General features: G+C 35.9%; 1 protein-coding gene across 10 annotated transcripts in view; it reads left to right on the plus strand.

The window, feature by feature from the left end:
* The window catches only part of LOC114252681 (uncharacterized), a 43452-nt gene extending 30222 nt beyond the window's left edge, over positions 1-13230 (plus strand). For 2 of the 10 annotated variants that reach the window (XM_089730617.1, XM_089730620.1), the window contains exons 3-11: positions 164-838; positions 1197-1379; positions 1454-2121; positions 4453-4553; positions 8255-8376; positions 9512-9652; positions 10127-10301; positions 11559-11720; positions 12524-13230. In XM_089730617.1, coding sequence (XP_089586743.1) covers positions 164-838; positions 1197-1379; positions 1454-2121; positions 4453-4553; positions 8255-8376; positions 9512-9652; positions 10127-10301; positions 11559-11720; positions 12524-12739 — 2443 coding nt within the window. In that variant the 3' untranslated portion in view covers positions 12740-13230. The remainder of the gene's footprint in view (positions 1-163; positions 839-1196; positions 1380-1453; positions 2122-4452; positions 4554-8254; positions 8377-9511; positions 9653-10126; positions 10302-11558; positions 11721-12523) is intronic. The other 8 variants (XM_089730633.1, XM_089730630.1, XM_089730650.1 and 5 more) reach the window with 8 other exon arrangements.
* The last annotated feature ends 1362 nt before the right edge of the window (positions 13231-14592 follow it).

A 14592-nucleotide genomic window follows, 5' to 3' on the forward strand; every position in this document is an offset into this window, starting at 1 on the left:
AGCAGATGAATCACAGCTCCTTGGTTCGGGTCGAGTCTGTCGGTGTTTGTAGGCGCAACCAGATTTATTGCTGACTCACGCCGTCGACTCCAAATGCAGCAACCAAACTTTCGAAACACCTTATCGAGCAAATAATCTGAAACGACAATTCCCTTTGTTACAGATGTTTACTGGTGTGCACGTCCCAATGGGCGTCCGCTGATGTGGAACTGATCACAAAACCACGACCGGGCGAAGAATATGTTATTGTCAGTTCGGGTCAACAGCCCGCTCCAGTCAAGGCATCCGCTAAACATGAAAACAAAATACCTTATAAGCACAGACAAAAACCGTTGCTCACTACTGTAGCACCCGCAACGGACAGCAAAAACTTTGATTACATTCCTATTAATTTCGATTCTATCGACGATATAAACAGTGGTCTGTTAACATCAAACGTTAACTTTGAGCCAGCCGGCACAGAACAAAAACAGCATTCCAGAATCCAAATTAAGAAGGGGCCTAACGGACAAGACTATGAATACGAATACGTTTACTATTACTATGATGAAGAGGATGAAGTCAAAAAAGAGGGAAAAAACAAAGACAAAGACTCTACCACTTCCGAGCCTCTAGTTCACAATTCTCATGACGGTCCGCTTAAATCCGACACAGATAACCACATCGGAAACGAAAGTAAAACAAAATACACAACGGTAGATAGGTCTCGAACAACAACCACTACGGCAGCTCCAGAGACACAAAACGAAGTCCTGCCGCCGTCAACCAGAGGTCGCGGACGTGGTCGGAACATAGCTCCTCCACCAGTCGAGGAAGAAGTTGAAGAAGACAATACTAGGTAAATAGCACATCTAACAACACCTATTTCTTTAATACAATAGTAAAAATACATGCTTACTGGTGGTAGGACCTCTTGTGAGTCCGCACGGGTAGGTACCACCACACCGCCTATTTTCTGCCGCGAAGCAGTAATGCGTTTCAGTTTGAAGGGCGGGGTAGCCGTTGTGACTATACTGAGACCTTAGAACTTATATCTCAAAATGGGTGGCGCATTTACGTCGTAGATGTCTATGGGCTCCAGTAACCACTTAACACCAGGTGGGCTGTGAGCTCGTCTACCCATCTAATTAATAAAAAAAAATGCTTTGAATTTCGTATTATAAAAGTTTTGAGCTTAAATTAACGTATATCCTAAGTGGCAGGTTCCCCTCGAGCACACGGTTCCCTCCTCGTGGTCGCAACTTGGCATCAGCTACTAGCACTACTACTTATGTACCGGAAGTTTCTTCGGAAACTGTGAGGCAGCGCGGTCGTCAATCAGACAGTGTAGCTGATGAGTCCATTGGTCAGACCAGAAGCAGGACCCGTGCGCACATCAGGTACATATCCTCCTTTGAAAGAAAACTAAACTCTAGGACATTTGAGGTTTAATTCGTCCTCTTGTTCTTTTCAGGCGCCCAAGTTCAGAGTTGGTCGACCTCGACAGCTTCAAAACGAACTCTGGTGACATCCCACTTCAATACAAAGAGCCCCCGACGAGGTATTCTTCCGAGAGCAAAACAACTACCGAAGAAATTCCCGCAGCCGAGACCAGTGACGAAGAATCTGCTAATCACAAGGAGCCCACCAGAGAAGGTCACAGCTTGTTAAGTGGAATAAAATTCGAGGAGATTGTAGATGATTCGAAGCTGCCCGCAGACTACAAGCCGACGACGACGTTCGAGCAGGATACAACTGAGTACACCACCATGACGGCGATGGAAAAGGTCGCTCTCGATCTATACGCGTACTTGGCGGGCGAGAACTTAAACAACGAGGTCAACCCGACCAGCGGTGACCTGATCAGCTTCGACGGCACTACAACTGTTGACGATGAAGCTGCGACCACCGAGGAGCTGAGTACCACTGAAGAGGCTACAACATCGACAACTACTACCACCACGACCACCACGACCACTACCACCACCACTCCAGCTCCAACTACAACCACCACGACCACTACGGCTGCTCCGTCTACTCGGCCCTCAAGGTTCAAGGGACGCGCCGGAGCTAGGTCTCGTGTTTCCACCGTTTCTACCGCCGCTACCGAAGCTCCAGCTGAAACCTCCACAAGAACTAGAGGTAATTCGATCACTCAACTTCGAAAGAAATAAATAAATCACCTTATATTCGAAAATATATATGTACAATATTAATATACAATGAGAGAAGTGTATGTGCGCAATGAGTTCCATGAAATATCCCATTTTGTGTTGAATTATGAATTTACTCATGCCGTATCCTAACTGGTTCATTGGCGGCGAGTAAGTCACCGTGAACTACATACAATCCTGTTTGAGATTCTCCGACTCCACTAGCGAAATTCCATAGTGAAATAACCATTCTCAGTAGTACCTATACTTTAAATAAATTTTCTTGTTTAATACTTTTAAAAGCAGAAATAAATTTGCGAGCACATTAGCGGTTATTTATATGCACATTTGCCAGTTGAGTCGGAAGTATTTAAAATGAAATATTTTAGATAATATATTATAATGCTAAAGCGAACGCGTTACGCAATGCGAGTTTCATTTTTAAGCGAAATTTTATATTGTTCAGCTCAGCGTGTAACATTGGATTCATCCACAAGCGACATCATTCTAAATAACTAATAATTTAAAAAGAATCTTTACATTTATTTTAACAATCAAGAGCTCCATTAATATTTAAAATTCGAATGATTCGCTGGTTGAGTTGTTATTCAATGACTTATTGAATCTGCGTAATAAGCGGATTATGAATTAATGTGGATCGAAGGTGAACATTAGTTGATATTTTCGTTCAATTCTAGTATAAGGTCTATATAAAACCGGTTGTCACTGAATGCTGGGCCGCATGGTTATGCTAAAACACTAACGATTTAGGGTCACGATACATGAACTGAATTGATATTGAAGTATCTTGTATTTGTGTTTAATCTAATAAATAAGACCGCAAAAAATACGTGCTTATCACAGTGATAGTTTTTGTCTATGAATGTTAATTGATGTAAGTCATAGGTAATAAATAATTAATAAGCAAGTAACCTATTTCCAAAAAATCGTAAATAATATTTAATCTATATTATAGTGTTTTTAAGTTGGAAAACATAATATAGGAAAGAGTTCGTTTATTTTTTTAGTTGCACCAACAAAGTGATCATCAATAAAAATATTGAGAAATTGACAATAAGTAAATTACACATGTCACCTCAATTGTACTATAGTTAGAGTGAGAGTTTTAATGACTTTAGAAACGATTACTCACCAATGTTTTTACTTAATACAAAATCTCCATTTCAGTATTGAAAATCAAATTAAAAAAAAAACGTGAAATATGACTATAGTATTTTTGTCAACACCTAGTTATGCAGAACTAGCAAATAATGGCTTCCAAATATTAATATTCAAAAATCAATCATTCAATCTTACTCTGGCTATACACAAGTACCTATATTTTTAAGGCAGTGAAGATTTTTCCTAATCCATGAATCTAGTAGGTGCTGAAATCCTACTGAAACATCAAAATCTCAAAAAAAAAAACTGGTGCATATTTTTTGGTGCAAAAATTTACAGTTTATTCAACGTTCGTTGTTTACAAACGGTATCTACGATGGAAAAACAAAAAAAATTGTGAACAACTTTTCCGTTTTTAGTACAGTTGTTTTTATTCTTTATTTGCAGTTACAACCGTATTATTAGAGGTACGAAAAAAATATAACGGCAATCTAATTCAAGATCTACTCAACCAGTTAAATTGGTTGTTTCTTTTTAAATTAGAAATGTCTTGATTGGCCTTTTGTAAGTCATTGATCGTGATCAAAAGTATTGAAGTTTTCTTATCTTGAATTCTAAATCATTTATCTATTTCAATAATGTTTTGATGATTTTAATTGTTCAGTCTGGCTCAAACATTTAAAAGTATGAATCATCAACTTCTTTCCCGAAATTCTGCCACAGCAGTACTGTTGGAAAGCCATTTAATATAAATATGATAAATTGATTGTGTTCTCACATTTATTAGGTGTCGTTTTTGTTGATTTTAATAATTTTTTTTCGTTAGTCGTTGTTCAAATCAGTTCAAGTATCGTTCATTACACATCATAAATAATTGAGTCATAAATAAACACACAGTCATTCTACGTCTCTATATCCTAAGCGTAAGTTCACTCAGAGCTTATGAAATTATTTTTTACTAGCGACCCGCCCTCGCTTCGCTTCGGATAATGTAATTTATTATTGATTTCTCCACTATTTGATGGATATATACATATAAACCTTTCTCTTCAATCACTCTATCTATTAAAAAAAGCCGCATCCGTTGCGCAGTTTTAAAGATTTAAGCATACATAGGGATATAGGGACAGAGAAAGTGACTTTGTTTTATAATATGTAGTGATGATAGTGATGTACAGCACCACTTTCTTTTGTTCAGGTCGATTCAGTAAGCCTGGCGTGGGTCGTCGGACTTCTGCTGCCGTTCCCGAAGGTACAACAGTTGCACCCGCCGCCGCCGCTGACAAGCCCACTACGAAGGTTTGTATTTTCAATTTAATTTCTATATATTATTTTCGGAGATCATATTAAACAAAACATAACTCGTCATAATTATACTTTAGCAAACAATTATCCCGAGATTTATATTTCCAAAACGCTTTAAAGTGATCTCTGAAAATTCTTTTTTATAGCAATATGGTTAGATTTAGTATATTATACAAAGCGATTGTGTTGCCAAAGCGAAAATATGTACTTATTTGATTTAATTTTTTGTTTGTTAATTTAGCATTCTGAACAGTAAAACTGGAAAGTGTTCTTTAATTTATATTATCATTGTGTAATTTATTATCCATAATTAACTATTAATTTTAAAATAAAGTAGGTAGAATAGCGGATATTACGATAATAACATAATAACTATTTCAGGTATTTCAGGTAGTGTTAAAAGGTAGTAGCTGGCTAACTAGGTTGCCTTGAACTTCTGCAAATTAAAACATATCAGAGTTGATTAAAATGAAATACAAAATTAAATCTGCATCCTTCAAGATAATTGCCTCTAAACTTTTGAGAGAAGATAGTTGACACGTATTGAGCTTCTGCTTTACCTCATCGATAAGTATAGTTTTATGTTTATGTTTGAGTGGTAATAACATTGTTCTTGCTTCCGTTATATACTCTGTAATTATAATCAGTCTTGCAATTATACCTACCTATTTCTGCCGTGAAACAATAACGCGTTTCGGTTTGAAGGCTGGGGCAGCCGCTGTAACTATACTTGAGACCTTAGAACTTAGATCTCAAGGTGGGTGGCGGATTTACTAGATGTCTATGGGCTCCAGTAATCACTTAACACCAAGTGGGCTGTGAGCTCGTCCACCCATATAAGCAATAAATAAAAATAAAATTGTTTAAGCATTGAAGCGTTCGCCCGTGACGCTAATCCGTGTACAAATTTTACTTTTGGTCTGTAGAATACGGTGTGTCGATCTTAACATTGACGAATACTAATAAATCTAGAAAGGAGATGAATTAAAAATAGGAAAAGAACACAATTCCGAGTTTTTTTTTTAATTTCCTTCTGTCTGATGTTAGAAGCGCAAATCACCCGAACTACTGGAAAGATTTTCAATTAGTTTCCACAAGCACACAGGGACTATTTTGGAGCACAGTATAAGGATTTGTTTCATTAAACTAGGATGTTTCAAAATAGATGCTCTAGAATAAAATATTAATTTTACTATGGCGGGGCTTAATATGTTGATATGAATACAAAACCATATAATCGATTTTCGACGAATTCGAATGGAAATAGTTGAAATCGTGGGAAAGAATATAGTCTCCCTTATATCTTATTGCTGGACAGGGACTTAGAGCAACGCGATATAAAGTGTAACCCAGGTGAGCGAAGTTGCGTGCAGAAAGATAGTCTATTTACATATATGTCTATATATTGATTATATATGTAAATAGTCTAGATATGAGTCCATTAGCTAGTCCATTAATAACTAATAATTGAAATGCGGAACTGTGTGTAAAATTTAATTTAAATTTTAAAATTCTGATTTCCAAAAATTTTCGGCATTTGATAATTCAAAACTAGTTGAAAATTAATTCGGTAAGCCGTCTCATATAAAAACAAATACGCAATTCCCACTGACAAATAGGTTCCTTGGCTATTTCTTTATCAAAAAATGCAGACAAACACATACATAAAAAGACTAAATACTTAGTTTATAAAAAAAAATTATTATGATCTATGTAAAGATAAATAAACTCAGATACGATATCAAGAACTGGACAGAACTTTTGTTGTCATTTTTTTTTTATAAAACGTCCAAGCTCTTCTATATTAAGTCAATGCATTTGATCAATATGTTGCTCACGTGGGACATTGCGTGACAATAAATGAAATCGAATCAAACACCATCGCGTATGATTAGCCGGACGATGGTATAAACCTAGCAAATATATACAGGTTGCCTGCAAAGTTTTTGCGTTCAGGCAATTTCTTTTATTATTTCTAGATTAATAAGTGAAGTAAAAACTTTGTACCCCTCTTTACGAAAATTACGCGGACGGAGGAGTATGAAATTTCCCACACTTACAGAGAATATAGAGAAGGAGTGCAGAATGCTAATATTTTTTTTAAATAATGCATAAAATATACTTTAAATCAATAAAGAAAACATTATACACACTACCTTGTATTTGACACACACACACATAATAATATATGTTATACTCTTTGTTTATTGTCAAACTTTTGTTATTGCTTAAAGTCTGCGGTCAAATCGAGAATAGGTTAATATTGTTTACCTTTAATATTATTTGTCTATAGTGTAGTCTTGACAAAATCTGCGATTATAGAAGTATAATAAATAGTCTTTGACAATAGAACCATGTTAATGTTCAAACTTATTATTTCAATTAATTATAATCGAATTTCGACTACTGCGGGACCACTAGTCAGTGTTTAAATCGTATTTTCAATTAAATTGACAGTTCTAATTATCATTTACAAGTTCATGACCTACAGTAACAGTTCTCACACGATCATTGAGCTGGATAAACATTGTTTAAACGTTATTAAAAATGACATTCAAGTGTTTTGTTATCTGAATGTCGGTTTTTTATTATGTGAACAAAGTCTAGATTGGGCTATTTTATTGTCTCTTGTGACATTGCCAAATATATTTTATTTTATCGATATACATATATATATATTTCCATTTTTTTATCGTACTGTGGCTCTTTACGCTGGTGGTAAAGTTGCGTTTAGGAATATTATTGAACTATAACGATTCTTTTTGATAAATAATATAATATAAAGACAGCGTGAAACATTTTTTTTATGTAAAAAATACTTAACTGCCTAAACACACGGATAATTGCGGCACAAGTAGAACATTTTTTATGAATCCATCCAAGTTTAGTTAATACTGTACGATACAAACTATAAAAGTTTTAATATAGCTTCTATCTGTCAAATAGGAATGTATCCTCGCATATCTGCAGTACATAACATAAGCACCATTTGATTATCCTGTCAATTGAATTATGATAATTATGTATGTATGGTAGGACGTTTTGTGAGTCCGCAGAAATAGGCAGGGTGGTGGTACCTAGTGTAAGTACCACCACCCTGCCTATTTCTGCCGCGAAGCAGTAATGAGTTTCGATTTGAACGATGAGGCAGCCGTTGTACTGTTAAAACTGAGACCTTAGAACTCTTGTTTTTTAGTTGAATTGCGGTATTAAGTTGTAAATAACAATTTTACACCAGGCAGACCGTGAGCTCGTCCAGCCAGCAAACCAATAAGAAAACCTCTATATTTATTTGTGATTAGATTTACATAATGCAATTAAAAATATGTTATTCGTATTATTATTATTATTTTTATAGATTAGATGGGTGGACGAGCTCACAGCCCACCTGGTATTATGTAGTACTGGAACCTATAGACATCTACAAGGTAAACGCGCCGCACACATTGAGATATAAGTTCTTAGGTCTCAGTATAGTTACAATGGCTGCCCCACCCTTCAAACCGAAATGCGTTACTGCTTCACGGCAGAAATAGGCAGGGTGGTGGTACTTACCCGCGCGGACTCACAAGAGGTCCTACCACCAGTAAATAATAAATAATTTGGATATTAAGCATTACAAAGGTATGCTAACATTCGTTTGCTCTTATAAATACCCTTCATGTGGTTAAATGAAAACGTCGTAACTTTGTTAGCAGGCATTCGGTCGTCGTGGTTTGTTCGCAAGCCGCACTCGTCCCAGTTTCACTACAGCTGCCCCAGCGTCTGAGGATGGAAGCGTAGCAGCGGAAGCCAACGCTGACACTCCTGCACCAAGGTAAACACACACTTTCTGTAGTCTAGTACAATCGCTGTCGAGGCTGGAGGTCTATATAAAGTGGCTGAAAGGAAGTCTATAGACATCACAACATAGACACCTAACTCCCGTATGGGCGTATCTGGAATAGCCCCCTAGACTACCGGTGAATAGGTAGGGAAAAAAAATATCTCACAAAACCTTTAGACATGAGGTCAGAATCTTTAATAATAGTTACATTTTGAAATTTTAGCAACTTTATTTCTCTGTTACAAAATTATTCCTTTTTTTTCCTATCTAAGCTGATGGTCTAGAGAAACCATATCAGCGTAACCTCAACTAGTAGGTGAGCTCACGGGGCTCAAACCTGACGATGTTGCTATCACGAACCCTAGCAAGAGCCGTGCTAGCAAGAAACTCGACCCACTGAGAAGATCCGGACATTCTTTTACGAACATCTGTTAGCTACTTTTATACCTACTTATAAATATTGGCTTATTTGGTCCCATACTTCTTCGCAGTAGATAATGTTCAAAATACCGAATGCCTGCCCCTATTCGTCTTTCTTGACAACGCAGAAGCAACGACACCGTATTATATAGTATAAGTATATACTAATATATAAATCTACAGTGGTTTTTACGGATTTTCCGTTATAACTACTGAACCATACATCCGATTGACTTGAAACTTGGTATCCGTGTAGAAAATACATGTACTTAATAGATAGGCTAATATTTATATGAGTGTTGAACTCCCTAATAATAATGACAATAAATAATAATGTTAAATTTAAATCCCCAGCGAAGCGGGCGAGTACGGCTATATAGTATTATTATAGTATTGTTTCACAGCTCCTCTCTTCAAATATCTATTAATCATCGTCCGGTCGACTTACGCAGATCTCTGGTTACTTACTATACATCCAAAACCGAATTAGGCTAATCGTGTAAAGTGAGATGATCGCAAAACACTACGAATCATCCTCACATTCTTTCAAGAGTAGGCAACCTCAATAACCCATTTATGTTTATCACAAAACTCTACGAATTATCCTCACATTCTTTCAAGAGTAGGCAACCTCAATAAGCCATTTATGTTTATCACTCATAAAGTAATAATAGGCAACGTTTATGTGAACTCCGTGCTATCACAGCAGGCCTCGTCTACGTCCCGGTCTCAGAAGGACCTCAACCACTACAACGACAGCCGCCAGTGCAGCATCGTCTGAAGACAACACCGGCGCTACCTCTGGAGAAGTCGTGGAAACTACTCCCACCCCAGGAAGGACCCTAGGGTAAGCTTCAATTGAAATTCAAAACCTATTAATTTCAAATTGAGCGTTTGAAAGAAGGATGCCTATTTCCTTTTTTTTTTATTGCTTAGATACGTGAGCGAGCTCACAGCCCACCTGGTGTTAAGTGGTTACTGGTGGTAGGACCTCTTGTGAGTCCGCGCGAGTAGGTACCACCACCCTGCCTATTTCTGCCGTCAAGTAGTAATGCGTTTCGGTTTGAAGGGTGGGGCAGTCGTTGTAACTATACTTGAGACCTTAGAACTTATATCTTAAGGTGGGAGGCGCATTTACATTATAGATGTCCATGGGCTCCAGTAACCACTTAACACCAGATGGGCTGTGAGCTCGTTCACCCATCTATGCAATAAAAAAGGAGAATTAAAACAGGGCATGGTATTTTCAATCGCTTATTAAAATAGCTTACGACAATCGAAATAAAGTTTGACTAAGTTTTGCTTTTCCCTCAACTTACAGTCGTGGACGTCCTGGCCTTCGACCGGCTTCTCTCCGTCCAGGCCCAAGGCTTAACTTGAGGCCTAACCCTAGACTCCGTCCTGGAGTTGCCACTCCCGCGCCTGCTGAAACCGCTTCCGAAGCGCCTGCAGAGACAGCCGCTCCTGAATCACCCGTAACTGAGGCGGATTCCGAAGTATGGATTTTATGCTTACCCTATTTTACTACTTACCTCTTCCCTACGTCTTCCTTGAGTAAATATGGTGGTAGACGGTATGTAATTTTTACTGTTTAGCAGGAGTCTAGTTGGTGATGTTTTTGTCAAATTTCGATTTGAAAAATTGAATATTTGTTCTGTGTAAGAACGTTTTGAGATTTTGCGATTCCATTGTTACAACTTTAAATTACTACATCTCTATATACACAAAACAGCAGCTATATACTTCTGTTTGTCAACCTCTTTATTAAGAATTGACGATGTGTGTTATCTATAAAAATATTTGGAAATAGCTTTTTTTTTTTTCAAATATAATCAAAAATACAAATGAAACATATATTACATACCATAAAGTAACCTAAATATTCGGGTATTACTGATTAACTGAATTGACTGATCGAATTTAGTTTATTAGGTGAATTATTAAATCAGGCATTCGTTCAAATATCACGAAGCAGTGTGTACTCACATAATTTTAGATCAAAATTACTGTACGTAGTATGTGGCTTCATTAGGTTCAGCTGTTCTAAAACCCTAATTTCGTTTTAGAGTAAGTATTCCAGGTACATTTTTAACAATTGAGGTTTTTTGTCTTCAAATATTGCTGTATCTGTTTTATCGAATATTTCTAGATAAAAGCAGCTCATATTCTTGCAAAATAGTAACTGCGTTCATGATAAACTTGAGACCTTTTGTATCAAGGTGACATTGTTGTTATCACGTATTGTTTTATTATCACTCAGGTATAGTATAAAATCATTATTCAATTTAGTTTAATACAAATATTTCAATTGGTTACATTCGGAAAAAATAATATTTCAAATTAGCAGCGACCGTATGTTTGAATAACTAAATTTATGAAGGATTAGCGACCCGCCCTTGCTTCGCTTCGAAAACGTTAACTTTATTATTGATAGCTGAGTCCCGCGATGTTATCCCGTGGTACGACAATCAGCTACCTATCAGTGAAAGTCTGGTCAAAATCGGTCCAGCTGTTCCAGAGATTAGCCGGAACAAACAGACAGACAGACAGACAAAAATTGTAAAAAAATATATTTTGGTGTACGTACCGTATATACATTTATATGCATGTAGTAAAAAACGGTTATTTCAATATTACATACAGACACTCCAATTTTATTTATATGTATAGATTCTATAGGAATATCGTGCATTTTGAAATATATCCACATCCAACATGGGTGGCACGTATAAACTTTTTTTTTTCTCACATAGAGCTCATCTCCGACAACTGCTCCGGAAGCACCTCGTGGTGGAGTTAGACAGCGCAATCGTCTTCAGGTGTCCCCGTCGCCTAAGCCCAGGGTTGTGGTGACACCTCCAGCGCGTAGGCCGAACCCACTACTTAAGAGGAAGCTTGCTTCTCCCTCAACAGAGGTAAGTTAGTAGGACGATATGAAATAGACATGTGTATTGATCGCTAGTTACCGTGAAGTTTCTTTATTAAAATTAGGGTTACACTCATATTATAAAGTAACTAGAGGATGACCGAGCTTTGCAAAGTTTTTTTTTTTGATAAATTGTGTTTTTTAGAAATTATATTTAAATACGAATTACATATTGATATTATATTATACTATATGTTACTGCCTTTCAATAAAAAAAATATGTTTAAGTTGTTTATCAATAAAGTTGATTATTGAAAACACGAATAAAATTACATTTTCTGAAAATAAATCGTACCTAGATCGATTTATCGCCCCCGAAATCCCCTGTATAATACAAAATTTTATGAAAATCCTTGGAGCTGTTTTCGATATTCAGATTATATGTATATTTATATACAAGAATTGCTCGTTTAAAGATATAAGATATGTTGATACAATATTTTTGGGCATTAAGTTAAGTTGACTTTAAGCGAGAGAGAGATCCGAGATAATCGCATTGATTTTTAAATATTAATTTTCATTAAAAAAATGTTACAATGCTGTTTTGCACTGAGTCAGATGGACATACAATAAGCACTTGACTCTTTGGGGTCGAAAATGAATATGCGGATGCTCATTTAAACATTTTTTAATTATCAAAATTAGTATATCCCTCCTTCATAATACCAGGGTTTCTATTTCAAAAAAATTAAAAGAGTCGACTGACGTTCTCTGACGCATGTCTGCCTAATTATAAGACGAATTAACAAACATATTGTATTGGATTTCGGCTCAATTAATATTTGTATTCAGGCTACAACCGAAGCACCTAAGAAATCAACGGAAACTACCGAAGAAAGCACCAGCGCTGAGAAAAGTGAGACGGAAACGGAACCTCAGCCCGCAGAAACTACACCGGCTCCTCCACTCCGTGGTCTGGACGCCCTCATCGCGAGGAGACGAGCGGCCGGCGGTATAGGAGGTCGACCAGCCCGGCCCGCGCGAGGAGCTTTCTACCACCCCAAATAAACCACTAAACAACCTACAGTGATTCTAGGTGATATCAATGACGTGATGCTGATTTATTTCTAACTAGCTGACCCGGCAGACTTCGTAGTGCCTCAATCGATAAATAAAAGACCTAAACTTTTGTATAAAATAAACTTAAAACAAACAAAAGCAATCCGTCCGATGGGAGACACATCAAAGGAAAAACAAATTTGTTATTTTTATTTAATTCCGAGCATTTTCATATTTATCTACCTTTTAAACCTTCTCTGGACTTCCACAAATAATTCAAGACCAAACTTAGCCAATTCGGTCCAGCCGTTCTCGAGTTTTAGCGAGACTAACGAACAGCAATTCATTTTTATATATGTATATAGATCCGACGCAAATGTTCTTGTAAACTATTCATAAATGCTTGCCCGTGCTTGAAAAAGTGTTTCTCGATATGCAAAAAAAAGACATTTTCCTAACACGAAAGTATGTCTCGTTCTGTCACTGACAAAAGAGTATTCGTAAAGTAATATAAAATAAAATAAAATTTTAAGTAATATAAAGTAAAATAAAATTTTAAGTAATATAAAAAAGTATTCGAATTAATGTCTCACGTTAACAGGAAAGCAGGTGGTTCAATAAAATTCAGCATCAAAGTCGTCATTGTTGATAGTCAATTTACACCCCAAGCTGTTTAGTTTTAGCTCGTAACGTCTCTTCATATTATCACAGTTGTAATTATGAAATACGCGTAATTAGGTTAAGTTTTATTTTTCTCAAGTGTAAGTACAGTGCCGAATGGTACTCCCAACTACTTAGTCCATTCCTGTTTGAATATGTTATGTAAATATTAGTGTTAGTCGTTTATACGAATTAAGAATGAAAACTTTGAATTGAATACTCATAAAATAAATTGGAAACATTAAAATTAACTACTTCATTACTAAATGGATGTAATTGAGTTATTTTTTTTCGGAATGATATTACTGTTTACTACTATAATTTTAATAAAATAATTGCCTCTTGCATTATATAGTTTCACAATGATTTTTATAAACGTATATTTTATGAATCACTTACCAAAACCAATTTGTAGGTTTAAAACGCTACTTTACGTATGACTTTATATCCTTATAGGCTTTGTAGATACACTCGATGATTGTAATTTCGCACGTGCAAAATTTACTCATTAATATCTTATGTATTTATTTATTAATTTAACAATTTACAAGCTCATTTGTATGATAATGGTAATCAATCACGTTTGATTTTGAAAAACTACAGAGCCGAGGCCAATTTATATTAGTTGACTTTAAAAACAAACCAAGAACAGAGAACTAATGCAACTTTCAAATTTTTTCCTTTATGTTCACGGAGCTTGTTATGTTGTGATAAATATGAAATATCCTGTACTTATATCCATAAAACACTATGACATTGTATTTTTCAGTTAACTGTCGAACTTTTTAAATTATTTATAAAAATATGTAGTGTATACTATTGATAAACTAAATAACGCAATAATGAGTTATCACATCACTTTACTCTTTTATCACGCAGTAATGCTACAAAACAACAGATATATTTTTCAATAGGATAGTTAATTGGCCGAAGAATGACACAGGCTAGAATTACGATTTACCTATTTTATAAATGAGCATTATTAGTTTAAGTTTTTAGACCATCAAATCATTAAAACGCATAAATCAGAAGAAGCACTGAATGTAAGTGCCATCGTGATATGTTTTTGTATCTGTCGTAAGTGTGATACCTAATAAAATATTAATAAGTTTAAATCGAAATTGGTGTTTCATTTTTTTTTCTTTGCCTTTTTTCAAGGTGGGTGGCGCATTTACGTTGTAGATGTCTATGGACTCCAGTAA

The sequence above is a fragment of the Bombyx mandarina genome, chromosome 01, assembly GCF_030267445.1.
Source record: "Bombyx mandarina strain Sakado chromosome 01, ASM3026744v2".
NCBI lineage: Eukaryota > Metazoa > Arthropoda > Insecta > Lepidoptera > Bombycidae > Bombyx > Bombyx mandarina.